The 13635-nt window shown below is 48.1% G+C and overlaps 1 protein-coding gene across 1 annotated transcript; it reads right to left on the minus strand.

The window, feature by feature from the left end:
* Nucleotides 1-479: 479 nt before the first annotated feature.
* On the minus strand, nucleotides 480-4936 carry LOC130198498 (uncharacterized). The gene is made up of 2 exons (XM_056421663.1): nucleotides 3896-4936; nucleotides 480-567 (listed from the first exon to the last, which is right to left on the minus strand). The coding sequence occupies exons 1-2, from the start codon at nucleotides 4934-4936 to the stop codon at nucleotides 490-492; spliced, it is 1119 nt and encodes a 372-aa protein (XP_056277638.1). The 3' UTR covers nucleotides 480-489.
* Nucleotides 4937-13635: the final 8699 nt, after the last annotated feature.

Consider the following 13635-nt stretch of genomic DNA (forward strand, 5'->3'; position numbering starts at 1 on the left):
TATGTTCAGGGCATTACCTATGTTAGGTTGTAATAGTTTATTTTGATTCTGTAGTCTTGAGCTTTGAATTAATATAGAAATATATTATAATCGGAAATATTAGGGAGAATATTATTATTTTGAATGTATTATGAAGCATAGGGGTACTGTTTACTCTATGCAAATTCAAATTGCAAGAATTAATGTTGCATGAGAGTGAATGTTAGTTTAGTATTTCAGATTGGAAGCCGGTTGAAGCCGGTGAAGTGACTTTAATGCGGACAATAACAGACGGGACTTTTATTGTGAAAATACTTGTTTAGCGACTTGATCGGAAGTGACGTTTTGACCCGGGGTTCATGATATTTGACCTCTCCATTTTGATATCGGACTTTGAGCCAACAGGAAAGTGTTAAAGGCTGAACTTTGTGATTGGCTGATGTAGACGACCGTGGGTCTCCGGGGCACAAAGGGACACGCACAACTGGGTTTGTCAGAAAGAACAATCGTTTATTTAGTCTCCAGCTCCCAGGACGCTGCTGCTCTGCTGCCAGGTCCTGTTCTCCCGCTCCCTCGCTCGCTCTGTCCCTATATCGGACAGATAACATCCGTAATTTGGCGCAGCTGCGGTCACTTTGCCACCCCGGCACCGTTCCTCGAGCCACGCCCCCGCTTCCTCCCCCTCTGCAGCTGTGCTTCCGCACCCCCCTGCTGCCACATACCTCCACCGCCCGACTTAGGCCGGGGCAACATCCGGCCGAACCTACTCCCCCTCCCCCATGAGAGCGGGAGAGGAAATCGGCCACGACCATCTGTGTCCCGGCCTATGGATCACCTTGAAATTAAAGGCTGTAAAGCCAGATACCACCAGTGATTCGGGCGTTGGTATCTTTCATGCGGTGGAGCCATTGGGCGGGCGTGGTCCGACCAGAGGGTGAATGAGCGACCCAGGAGGTAGTAGCGCAGGAGTCGACCGCCCACCGGATGGCGAGGCACTCCTTCTCCACCGTGCTGTACCTGCCCTCCCTCTCCGACAGCTTGCGGCTGATGTACAGCAGGCGGTCAAACCCCCTACCTGCTGGGACAAACGGCCCCAGCCCTCTGTTCGACGCATCAGTCTGCAGAGTAAAGGGAGAGAGAAGTTAGGCGTGTGGAGGAGTGGCTCCCCACAGAGAGCTTGTTTTACCTTTTCAAGCGCCAACTGGCACTGCTCCGTCCACTGGACCGGATCTGAGGCACCTTTCCGGGTCAGGTCAGTCATGGGGCTGGTCAGCTCCACGAAGTTCGGGATGAACCGCCTGTAATAGCCTGCCAGCCCCAAGAACTGCCTTACCTCTTTTTTAGTCTTGGGCCGCGGGCAGGCTGCGATGGCGGCGGTCTTGTCTACCTGAGGGCGCACCTGCCCGGCGCCCAAGTGGTACCCCAGATACCGTACCTCCCTCCGTCCAACTGCACACTTCCCCGGGTTGGCCGTCAGCCCCGACTGCCTCAGGGACTCCAGCACCGCGCCCACCCGCTGCATATGCTCCGCCCAGGTGGTGCTGTGTATGATCACATCATCCAGGTAGGCGGCAGCATATGCCGCGTGCGGACGTAGCACCCGGTCCATGAGGCGTTGAAAGGTGGCCGGGGCCCCGAACAACCCAAAGGGAAGCGTGGTGAATTGGTACAAACCAAACGGAGTGGAGAAGGCCGTTTTTTCCTTAGACTCTGGCGACAGAGGAATCTGCCAGTAGCCCTTGGTTAAATCCAGTGTCGTAAAGAAACACGCAGTGCCCAGTCGGTCCAGGAGTTCGTCGACCCGGGGCATTGGGTAAGCATCGAACCGTGACACATCGTTCACCCTGCGATAGTCCACGCAGAACCGAATAGACCCATCCTTCTTGACCACAAGAACAATGGGACTACACCAGGCACTGTGGGACTCTTCTATTACCCCCATTTTCAGCATGGCCGCTAATTCCCGCTGAACCACTTTTCTCTTGTGTTCAGGTAACCTGTAGGGCCGCGACCGCACCGCCACGCCTGGAGGCGTCTCAATCTGGTGCTCTATGAGGTTTGTGCGTCCTGGAAGGAGAGAGAACACATCAGCAAACTGCTTTTGCAACCGGGCAATGACTGTTTTCTGGGTCCCGGAGAGACGGTCTTCACAAAGGAGCGAGGCCGGATTAGTGGATTTTGGGACCTCAGGCCCCAGCTCCTCTCTCTCAGATACCGAGGACACCAGAGAAACCGACTCCGCCTCCCTCCATGCCTTTAGGAGGTTGAGGTGGTAAATCTGTGTAGCTCCGCCCCTATCAGAACGCACCACCTCATAGTCGACATCCCCCACTCGCCGTGTGACCACAAAGGGCCCTTGCCACTTGGCGAGGAGTTTAGAGCTGGAAGAAGGAAGCAATACAAGTACCTTCTCTCCCGGTGTGAATTGTCTCAGCCTGGCCCCTCTGTTGTACAGCCGCTGCTGACGCTCCTGGGCCTGGAGCAAATTTTCACGTGACAGCTGACCCAGGGTGTGGAGTTTTGCTCGCAGGTCCAGGACGTGTTGGATCTCGTTTTACTGGTGCTCGGCCCTCCTCCCAGTTTTCCTTAATGAGGTCGGGCATCCCCCGTGGTGTCCTGCCGAACAAAAGTTCAAAGGGAGAAAAACCCGTGGAGGCCTGGGGAACCTCCCGTACTGCAAACAACAGAGCGTCAAGCCATTTATCCCAATTACGTTCATCATCATTAATAAATTTACGGATCATGGATTTCAAAGTTTTATTCAGACGCTCCACCAGACCGTCGGTCTGTGGGTGGTACACACTGGTCCGAATAGACTTGATGCCCAGTAACCCGTAAAGTTCTCTCAGTGTTCTTGACATGAACTGGGTGCCCTGGTCAGTCAGAATCTCTTTCGGGATTCCTACTCGGGAGATGACCTGAAACAGCGCCTGCGCGACACTCTTTGCGGAAATGTTGCGCAATGGCACCGCCTCCGGATAACGTGTTGCGTAATCCACGAAGACTAACACAAAGCGATATCCGCGTGCACTCCGGTGAAATGGCCCGATGAGGTCCATAGCGATACGCTCGAATGGAACCTCCATTAATGGCAGCGGGCGCAACGGTGCCCTCGGAATGGCCGGAGGGTTTACCAATTGACACTCCGGGCAGGACGCACACCAACGGCGCACATCCGCCCGGATGCCCGGCCAATAAAATCGGGCCATTATCCGGTCCAGAGTTTTATCATATCCCATGTGACCAGCCATTGGGTTATAGTGAGCCGCCTGAAAAATAATTTCCCGGCGGCTCTTTGGCACCAGCAACTGGGTGCTTTCCTGCCCTGTGTGAGTGTCACGGCTCACTCTGTACAGCCTGTCCTTAATCAATGTGAAGTGCGGATATGTCTGCGCTGCGTCAGGGCGCACCAGCTGACCATCAATTTGTATCACTTGGTCAAAGGCTGAGCGTAGAGTATCGTCCCGAGACTGCTCGAGTGGAAAATCTTCCATGGAGTGAAACTCGGGAGCCGGCGGAGTCTCCCGTGGAGGCTCCTCCGGTTCCCCCTCCCCGTCTGCAGTGTCGGACAACCTCGCGTCACCGCTGCGCACGGCGCACACATCGCATGACCCTGTCTGCCGCGAACGCACCCCCGCAGCGTTCCCCATTAATCTATTAAACCCCGGCCAATCGATTCCCAAGATTAAGGGGTGCGTAAGGTGGGAGCTAACCGCGACCTTTACGTTATGCTTTTTCCCCCCGTATCTAATTTCCACCGCCACCATAGGATATTCGTGAATGTCCCCATGCACACACCGTATTTTCACCCACGACGCCTCCACCAATGCCCCCGGTCGAACCAGGCTCTGGTGGATCATAGACTGCGACAGCCCGAATCCACCATTGCCTGGTGTGTACCCCCCTGGATTCTTACCGGAACGCGGTACGTCGGTCCCGGACCTGGGGAAGAGGCTGGCGAGCCGGCAACCCGGATCACCTGGCCCACCTCCATCAACGGACACTCCCTCCGGAAGTGCCCGGGCTGCCCGCATCTCCAGCACTCCTGCCCTGGCGCTTGAAATACCCCCTGTGGGTCAGGAAGAGTACCGGGCCCGGTCGAGGACCCCGGCTCGGGGATCCGAGGGAGGGGTGTCGGCCACGGCGCCGGCCGTGACGGTTGCTGCGGAGGCAGCCTCCTTCGTTGGCCGGGTATCGGCCGGCCCGTAGACGGCGGCCGATCGCCATCCCCCTTCCCTGGGCCATGGACCGCCAGGTGGTCCTCCGCCAGGGTGATGGCGGCCTTCATCCCCCCCGGCCGATGGCAGCGGACCCAAGCCGATGTGCGGGCCGGGAGCCCGCCGACAAACTGCTCGAGGACGATCCGCTCCACCACCGCCTGCGCCGCTGCGGAGTTCCCGGGTTGCAGCCACCTGGCTGCGGCATCCCTCAGCTGCTGGCCGAACGCGAACGGTCGGTCCTCAGGCCCCAGCTTGGCCTCCCGGAACCTCCGTCGGTGGTCCTCCGGGGACAGCCCGAGCCTGTCCACCACCGCTTTGTGGATGTCCGCATACACCCGCCTGGCTGCCGGGGGTAGCCCTAGTGCCGCTGTCTGCGCCTCTCCAGTCAGCAGCGGTAAGAGACGGACCGCCCACTCGTCCGCCGGCCAGTCACACGCCTCCGCCGTAGCCTCGAAGGTTTCGAGGTACGACTGTACGTCGTCCTCTGCCGTCATCTTCTGCAGGATTACCCCCGCCAGCTTTGAAGGTCCTGTTGGTGCCGGAGCTGCCGATGATCGGTCGGTCAGCACCCGCTCCAGGGCCGCCGAGTGCATTTGGGCTTGGTCGTGCAGGGCCCCCAGGAATTGTCTGGTTGTCACCGCCTCCTCGCGCTGCATAACCGTAATCCTTTCCAGCATCTGCCCTAAGGCCACGAGCGGCTGGCCCGGTGCCCCCGCCTGCTGAGCTTGCGTGTCCATGCTGCCCTCCTTAGTTGGGCTCCACTGTAGACGACCGTGGGATCTCCGGGGCACAAAGGGACACGCACAACTGGGTTTGTCAGAAAGAACAATCGTTTATTTAGTCTCCAGCTCCCAGGATGCTGCTGCTCTGCTGCCAGGTCCTGTTCTCCCGCTCCCTCGCTCGCTCTGTCCCTATATCGGACAGATAACACCCGTAATTTGGCGCAGCTGCGGTCACTTTGCCACCCCGGCACCGTTCCTCGAGCCACGCCCCCGCTTCCTCCCCCTCTGCAGCTGTGCTTCCGCACCCCCCTGCTGCCACAGCTGATTTTGCGACTAATACTGATACTTGCGTCCTTCGAGCTGGTTCCTGTTGAGCCCGCATCACCACGAAACCCACGATCGTGAGCCTTGATTGTTTGCTTACACTTCTTGCCATTAAATATTGTTAAACTTAATTCACGCGCATCCGGAGCCTGATTTCCATCATCTGCCAAGTGCCCAGTTTCAGTTACTCTTACACCTTTGTAAAATGGAGAACAGTTCAATTAATCAACTGCAAGCCATCTATCTTTTTTTTGGCTCCATAACTTTTAATGAACTCAGAGCTTCATGCTAGTCTGATGAAAACTGGAGGATGAATGGTAATATGAATATTAGATGAAGCATGCATATCGTGTGAATAGAAGTGGGACGTATTAGCAGCAACGCTATCTTTAAATAGATCGCAGAACATGAAGTCGTCTTCGCTGGATTCTCACGATGTCACAGCATAGCGTGATTTTGACAGGATCGCGGATCACATGAACATCGATCTTGATGGGCTTCAGAAAGCATTAGCGGCAGATAAGCCATGAAATGGACATGTCGGCGTACTCTCAGGAGCTGTTGTCAGAAGAGGGACTATTTTTTCAAGGCAATAAAATGGCGGCGTAGATGTTTTTAAAACCATCAGTTCTGTGTTCTTAGAAAGTAGAGCAGAGAACACTGACAGCTTTACTCAATGGAAAAGATGTTTCTGCTATGGTTCAGAGTTTGATTGACAGATTGTTCATTTAATCACCTCCACGGTATTTTTTTACAACTGCCTTTTTCCAAACAGTTTCCAGTGACGGCCTGTTAGATGGTGGGTCAGTCAGGTTAGGTCGCAAGTGAAGCCAATGTGGAAGTGCCTTAAACTTTCTCTACTGACCACCAGGGGAGAATCCACTGGATTCTCTTTAGAGCACTTTGTAAACTTTGTTTTTAAAGGTGCTATATAAATAAAGTATTATTTTTTTCAAAAATCCACAGCATAATATATACTTGAATATGCTTCATTTTACCACAATTTAAGATGCTTGAATAAATAGCAGACAAAGTGTTTAGGTTAAGAATTAATCTATTTAAATTCAAAAACAGTAATCAACCAGACGTGCTGCATGGTATCAGTCACTTCTGTTTTTGCCAGACTAGAAAAAAACATAAAAAGAAAACTGAATTAGCTTAATTTATGTGGCCTGGAAATAATGTCGCCGTGCCTGCCGTCAAAGTTTCCTCATTGAACTTCAGTTAAACCTTTGTGCCGTTGGAATAAGGTTTAGTTTCCTTTTCAGTCTACTAGTTTAGCATCCTGCGTAAGTACAAATGAATCAATACTTGTGTGTGTGTGTGTGTGCAGCCCCACATTTGGTGTCTTTGATCAGCCATTAATAGCCTGAAGGTACAAGTGAAACACTTCATCATCGCTCCTATTGTGGCTTTTTTAACGTCCAATACTTTAAATGGCCAGTAAACAAAATCACAGGACTTTTAATGTGTCCCCTTCCCCTCCCTCCTGGCGATGGCATTGTAAATTTCTTCTCTGCAATCAATTTCAAGGTGGGAGCTCACCGTGAGAAACAAAACAAAAAAAGGTCAATTTCTTTAAGACGGCTTAACGGGGACATAACCGAGATGGACGTACTCCGTTTTATGATCATTAGCCGGAGAATTTAAGAGAGCTCGAAACAAGCGAGCAGGAATGTTCCTGCCCGCGTCTTTGAACAAGCGCTGTATTCTCCATACGACTGTGTGGATCGCATGCACAATAATGGCATTCCGGTTTGTTCTTGGATCAATTCCTGTGCTTGTTAACAACTTTCCTCTGCAGATTAGAACTGGAGAGAAATAAAAGCTTTGTTTTATCCACAAAGTCTGTCCTCCATTAATTGCCAGTGAAGCGGCTCCAGGGTTTGTTTACTTGTGCCGCTACCAAGAGATTTTTGGATCTCTAGTTTTCTTGGAAAAAGGCCTGCGTGTGCTCACAAAGGTTGATTAAACTGCCAAAGATCAGGATCGGCCATATGGAACTAGTGCGAGGGTTAAGGTGCGTTCACACCAAAAGCTAAACTATTTTTCGCGTCGCCCAAAACGCGTGAGGTAACTCGCTCGACCATTCGCCGTGTTCACACCATGAGCGTCGAGACGCTCCGCGAGGGGCGGGGCTTATCTCCGTGTCTGAAATATTTCAACTTGGGGCGAAAATTGCGCCGCTGTAAACGCGTCGCCCACATCGCGTCGCCCCAAACGCCGCGCAGGAAAATATCATCTATCGCAGCCACACGCGTCTGTACGTTGACTTTTCATGGGATTCGGTCACATGAAAAAATAGTTTCGCTTTTGGTGTGAACGCACCTTTTAGAACACGTTAAATGCCTAGAAGAAAAGGAAGATGAGTCAGAATCACAGCCAACAAGACCTGTGTATTGCAGCCCAACGTCTCGTTCAATGAAGGGCAGGTATCTATGAGCCCTTGAGCAAACAAGCTCATTCACTCTGCAGCAAGGACATGTTCATTGATTTGTTTAGGAACCAAACTAAAACTTGTACGAATCTTTACGAGGCACCTCTACTAAGTTCTGCAAGGTCTGGGAACCCTTCTTGGAGCACGTCAGGTCGACCCAACTAGATATCGCCACCATTGATTGATTCGCCCCAACAACGCACCAGTGCCCTGTTTTAACTAGCTTTATTGGTAGCACATATTCGCAGCATGCAGGACTTTTTGTTTTTGTTTAATTTATTTTCAATACCTTTTTTGTTTTTGTTTATTGTTATGTATATGTTTTTGTTTCTTGTTTCCATATTTATAGTCTTTACATTGCTCAATTAATGCAAGTGGATATGTATGCGTGCGTGTGTGTGTGTATGTGAGTGAGAGAGTAATGTGTATCCTCACCATTTGGCTGTCTGATATGTTATCCTTTCACTCCTTCTGTGGGTGGTCTATTGTACTTTAAGTCTTGTTTTGTAATTTATACAAATAAATCATATATAAAAAAACTTGTACGAATAAAGTGATAAGACTTTGGCTAGAAATAAAGAACTCTGTCAAAACTCGGCAATCACCCCTATGGCTGATGGGAATGTCATTGGTTGTGCAGGTATGCCGTCATAAACAAAAGTATTAGAATAGTAGAGTTCTGATATATGGCGCTAGATGGAGAGTTAAGGGATCACCAACGTTACAATTCGTGAGGGTAACATGGATAATTGTACCACATTTCACGGCAGTCTATCCAGTGGTTAGAGGCCTCGGGGTGGCATCAGAGTCCAGGGCTATACCAGAATCCGAAGATTAACTTAGCATAACTTTCAGTGATAATTGAAAATCCCCGATTGAGCCCACACATGATTTGACTCATCGACTTTCAGCGGCCAGCGGTAGCAACGCCATCAGGACTCCTTATTTTTAGGTACGAGGAATATCTGTTCACGATTCAGGGCCCACTCACCTTGTAGATGCCAAGATTGTGCAAGACAGATACGCAAAAACTTTAACCTGTTCTCAATGAAGAGCAAGGAACACTGAATATTTCTATCGAATTCTTTGGCATGCCATCCATCCACCAGATAGATAGAGACAGTGTGTTTTATTGGAAGGAAGAGAGGCGAGTAATAAAGCGAGTTATGAAGACCACTTGCTCCGCAGGCTCCGTAATTCTCTGGCATCACATAAATCTAACTTAACATCGCCGTTGCCACCCGATTCAGACGCAGTACTAGCTAAACTCCCGTGAGATTAGTCAAGCTCCCTCCGCCCACTCGTGGCGTCTGAACATTAGCAGTCTGCACTGTGAAGTATGGGTATAAAACGTCTTTGTAAAACACGCTTTGGAGGGAAAACCGAATGGATGCTGCCCCGCTGGGGGAAAATCATAGGAGGAATCTAAATCAGAGATGGAATCCACAATAACTGGACATGAAAGCGGAGCGCTGAGGTTCTTTAACGGGACGGGAGTGACTGTGATGGAGAGGAGTCTCCTGAGGGGAGAGCGCCGTCAGCTGGAGCAAGTTGCTCTTCAGTGAAGTTTCTTTTTTGGTCGGATGATTCGTCTTTTTCAGGGTGCTGCTGTGGGAGTGCGGCATGCTGGCTGCATTGTGCCGCGGGGGTACAATGGGAGCTGTTTGGATGAAGAATGTGTGGAATCAATTTTCCGTAGCTTGCTGTCGCTTCCCAGGCATCGAGCGAGAGAGAGACACAGAGATTGAGAGAGAAAAAGTCTAGTTATTCTGCTGCCTGAATAGTTTTTTTTTTTTTTCCACATTCAAATTCTGAAGGTTTGGAATAACATCATTTGTGGAGATAATTGAACAAAAATGTAAAATGAAATATTTAGGAATGAAACAAATATCCACTTATACAATATAAAATAAAAATGTTTTAAAAGTTGCAGATGTATTTTGCATTTCTATGAACCCTCACCAACATGTTATTCAAGTTAGTTTTCAAAGTAATGGAGAAAGTGAGAGAGTTATTACCTTTATCACACTAATTCTTAACATTGTCGTGTTTTGATTTTGATCCTTTGATTGACAGAATGACTTGCTAACCACTGAGTCGCCCTTTAATGGATCTGTTTTCAGGCCTTTCTGGACATATTTAAATGGCTTAAAAAATTAACGTGATCATTTTCTTTACTTTATTCAATAGAGTTTGGTCATCAGCCTGCTGGTGTTGCTTCTCACTTCAGACCGCTGCTGACCGTCACATTCACCGGGTTCTACGGGACGCTAATGAAGAGCAGAGAGACGTCAACCCAGCGGGAAGTGTTTTAATGAGCACACAGCAACATTAAACAAGTTCAACAAATCCGACTTTCTAGAATATGTAGCACATATTTGTAGGGTGAATTTAGCCCAGGGGTGGGCAAACTTTTTGACTTGCGGGCCACAATCGGTTCTAACATGTGACAGAGGGGCCGGGCCAGGAGCATTTGGACATGCAAATTAATTTATTAAACCTGGAGATTGCGTCTGTTTTTTATACATTTCAATTGAAGGTGCAAAGTTAAAGAAATCAACATTTACTGGAAAAAGATCAATGGAATCACTTTCAACATTCAAAACATATTATTACCCAACGAAATAATCAAGCTCAATAATTTCTAATTGTTTTAAACCCCGCAAAATAATGGACGGCTTGTCTCAGCTCTCTATATAATGAGGCACAATTGTCCTCAGGTACAAGTGGAAAGATAAAAAATATGGCCCTAAAGCTGAAAATTGAAGTTCGATTTTTAAAAATTCTTCATATCTCTTCTGAAAACAAACGGATTGACAAATCATGGTGAAGGGTTTCGTGTGACGAGTACTTTCCACGCCAACTCACACCAGAAGTAAACAAAGTTGCGATTTGGACAAGTTCGGCGGGCCGGATTAAAAAGCCTAACGGGCCGGATATGGCCCGTGGGCCATAGTTTGCCCATGTCTGATTCAGCCCCTCCCATCAGACCTTTTAACCAATCAGATCAATTGGTGGAGAACCTGGTACACAATTTACCCCAGTTGGATCATGGTGACCAGAGCCTTTCCTGCTTCGCAAACATGGTGTGTTCCTTCTATGTTCTTCTAAACCAAAATAACTTGGCACAGGATTTACTCGGATTGTGTCAAGGTTATCAGACAACACTCATGATGCAGTTTCCTTTTGTTGATGCCCAATTCCAGGAAACAACTGTTAGATTGCTAAGTATCATAGCAAGTTAAATAATTGCTTTTGCTGGCTACATTTAAGGAGTTCAAGCTAATGTTATATGATTTTCCCCAACAGTTACTTGGAATGTTATTCACATCGTCATGAATGATAAAGTTTGATGTTTTGACGCATAAAAAAAGGTGAATTGAAAACTCCCCAAAAATGAGTCACATTCTGGTGAGATATCATGTGACCTGTCGTATGAGGATGCGCCGACAACTAAATAGTGTCTCGGCGCTCTTTTGCTATTTGCACATATTAAAAAGGTTTAATGCATATATTTGGTGCAAAATTGCAAATTAACCTCATTGCAAACAGTCCAATTCCCAACAATCGGTGCTGATAGCCACAGTCACAGTTTAGTTATTGATGGCGATTACCTAGGGTGACCAGACGTCCTCTTTTCCCCGGACATGTCCTCTTTTTGAGACCTAAAAAATGCGCCCGGCAGGGATTCCAAAAACGTCCGGGATTTTGCTTTGTCGGAAATTTGTGTTTCTCTGGGTCTTTCACAAACTAGTTATTACGCCCTTACAAGTTTTGGAAATGGTACCTCCCTTACGTTCCACCTTCTTGCGCGAGCTCTAGAGAACAATCATTGGTTGACCGATCTCAGTGTTGCCAGATACACGAAAAGTATCCTCCTTTTAGGCATGTATATCACAAAACAGGCAGAACAAGAGAGATGTTTAATCTCCCCCCCCGACGCCACTCCTTACCTATCTCAGGGGGGGCATCATGCAGGAGTTAAGCTTAGGGCACCAACATGGCTAGCGGTAGCACTGACTACTACCCCCCCCCCCCCCCCCTCTGTAGCTCACGAGTGTTTCTGCTCTCACCAAGCGATAAGTCTTCTCTCCGGAAGTTATCGACCCGAACGCTACATGACAATTTCAGGAGCCACGTTCTCTTAGTAAATTCTCCCCTCATGTCATATTTGTGATTTTAGAAATGTAATAATTTTGAACGAGAACCTGCAGTTTATTGATTGCGCAGCTGGTGAAAAACGAGGAGTGCCAAGTATCCGTCAATATTGATATGAGGGCAAATGTATGGGTCTGACACAACTCTGCACATAGCCACCATTGGAAATTACTCGGCTCTGTAACAATAAAGATCTCCGTTTGAGTCTTTTCCTTTGCCTTATTGTTAACTAACCCACACGTACATACTCATACACACATATAGGCTGAGCTGTTATGGTCATCTCGGACGGACGTGGTGTGTAAGCGCGGCCTCTGTCGTCTGCCTCGTTACCGTTGCTAGCGCTATCACGTACGAGTCTCCGTTAGCCGTTTTGCTACTCTCCCTCAACTTCGCCATGTTGTCGTCTCACGGGGCGCGATCACTTACGAGAACACGGAGGACATTTTTCTTTTCTTACCGTCTCTCCCAACTATACACACACACACCTAACCGCATGATTGGTGGATGATTTTAAATAGCAGGCTTATAATTGTGTTGTAGTTGCTTTTAGCTTATGTTATTGACTTGATCAGTTTTGTTTTAAATAAATAGACTGTTCTACTAAGCTTTCTTTGCGCGGGTATTGTGATGCTAGCCGGATGTCACTGTTCACTAAGAATGTGAAATAATACTTAAATAATACTTAGATTCCTGATATTGGGAGTGAACAACAATTTTGGTTATTGGTTCTGATCCCAGGTCAGTGCCCCGTTATTATACATATTTTTTGATAATCTTATGAATGTGAAAAGCTTTGTTTGATCCCGACAAGACAGAGCTGAGGAAGTAAGGTTTTAGTCTGAATCCTCCAGGCTCTCGGAGAACGGTGATTGATCTCGACACAAAGAAGGTGGTGCGAAAGAACAATAGAGAAAAACATATTTCTTATGCATTACCACCGGGAATAGATGGACTCCGTTATCTGCAGTGATTGCCACAGTAGTCTGCTTCCATTTGTGCTCTGGGGAACTTGGCAACTGATCTTCCATCAGCATATTCGGAATAGAAAGAACCGAAACATGGAATTAGATCATTTTAGGGAACTGAGGGATGAAATCACAAAAGGTGTCAAACAAGACAACAAAAGGAACCGTGTAACTCCCAAAGCACTCGCAGAGGTTGAATTGCAGGCCCAACTGCACTGCCAAGCAAATAGCATCCTAGTGGTGCTGCATTACATTTCTGTCCATCCTCTTTCTTTGCAAAAGATCTGTAATGCAAAAATAAATCTAATTCAGAGATCGGCACAACTAGCCACAACAAGTTACTGAAATACTATTATTATTAACATTATTTTTAGCGTCTTTAGAGAATTGCTGCCCAAGTTCATTTATTTTGGGCTGCAGTAAAGGATGCAAATGGCAGGTGCGTCATGAAAGGGAATATAGCGACCCATTATGACATTTAGGCGCAATTAGCGGCCGCGATACATTCTTTGCGAGTCCGCCCCTCAGAGTAGCCACTTGCCAATCGGCATTAAGATATGCACACATTTGCACAAAAGCCTTTCTTCGGGATCGATATTCTCAATATTTTCTGCAAAGTGTGAGAGCCCTCTGCAGCGGCGTGGAACGTTGTAGAGCCGAGATGCATGTCGATGTCTTTCTGCCATTGAACAAAATCTTGGAAAAGTTAGTACACTGTAAAATCCGATTAGTTAACCTTACTTAAAAAAAGCATACAAACCGATTGCCTTAAAAAATCAAGTGAAGTAAACTTGTATATGTATTGTAAGTTGTACTAACTCATGCTT

This window comes from Pseudoliparis swirei, chromosome 8 (genome assembly GCF_029220125.1).
Source record: "Pseudoliparis swirei isolate HS2019 ecotype Mariana Trench chromosome 8, NWPU_hadal_v1, whole genome shotgun sequence".
Lineage (NCBI taxonomy): Eukaryota > Metazoa > Chordata > Actinopteri > Perciformes > Liparidae > Pseudoliparis > Pseudoliparis swirei.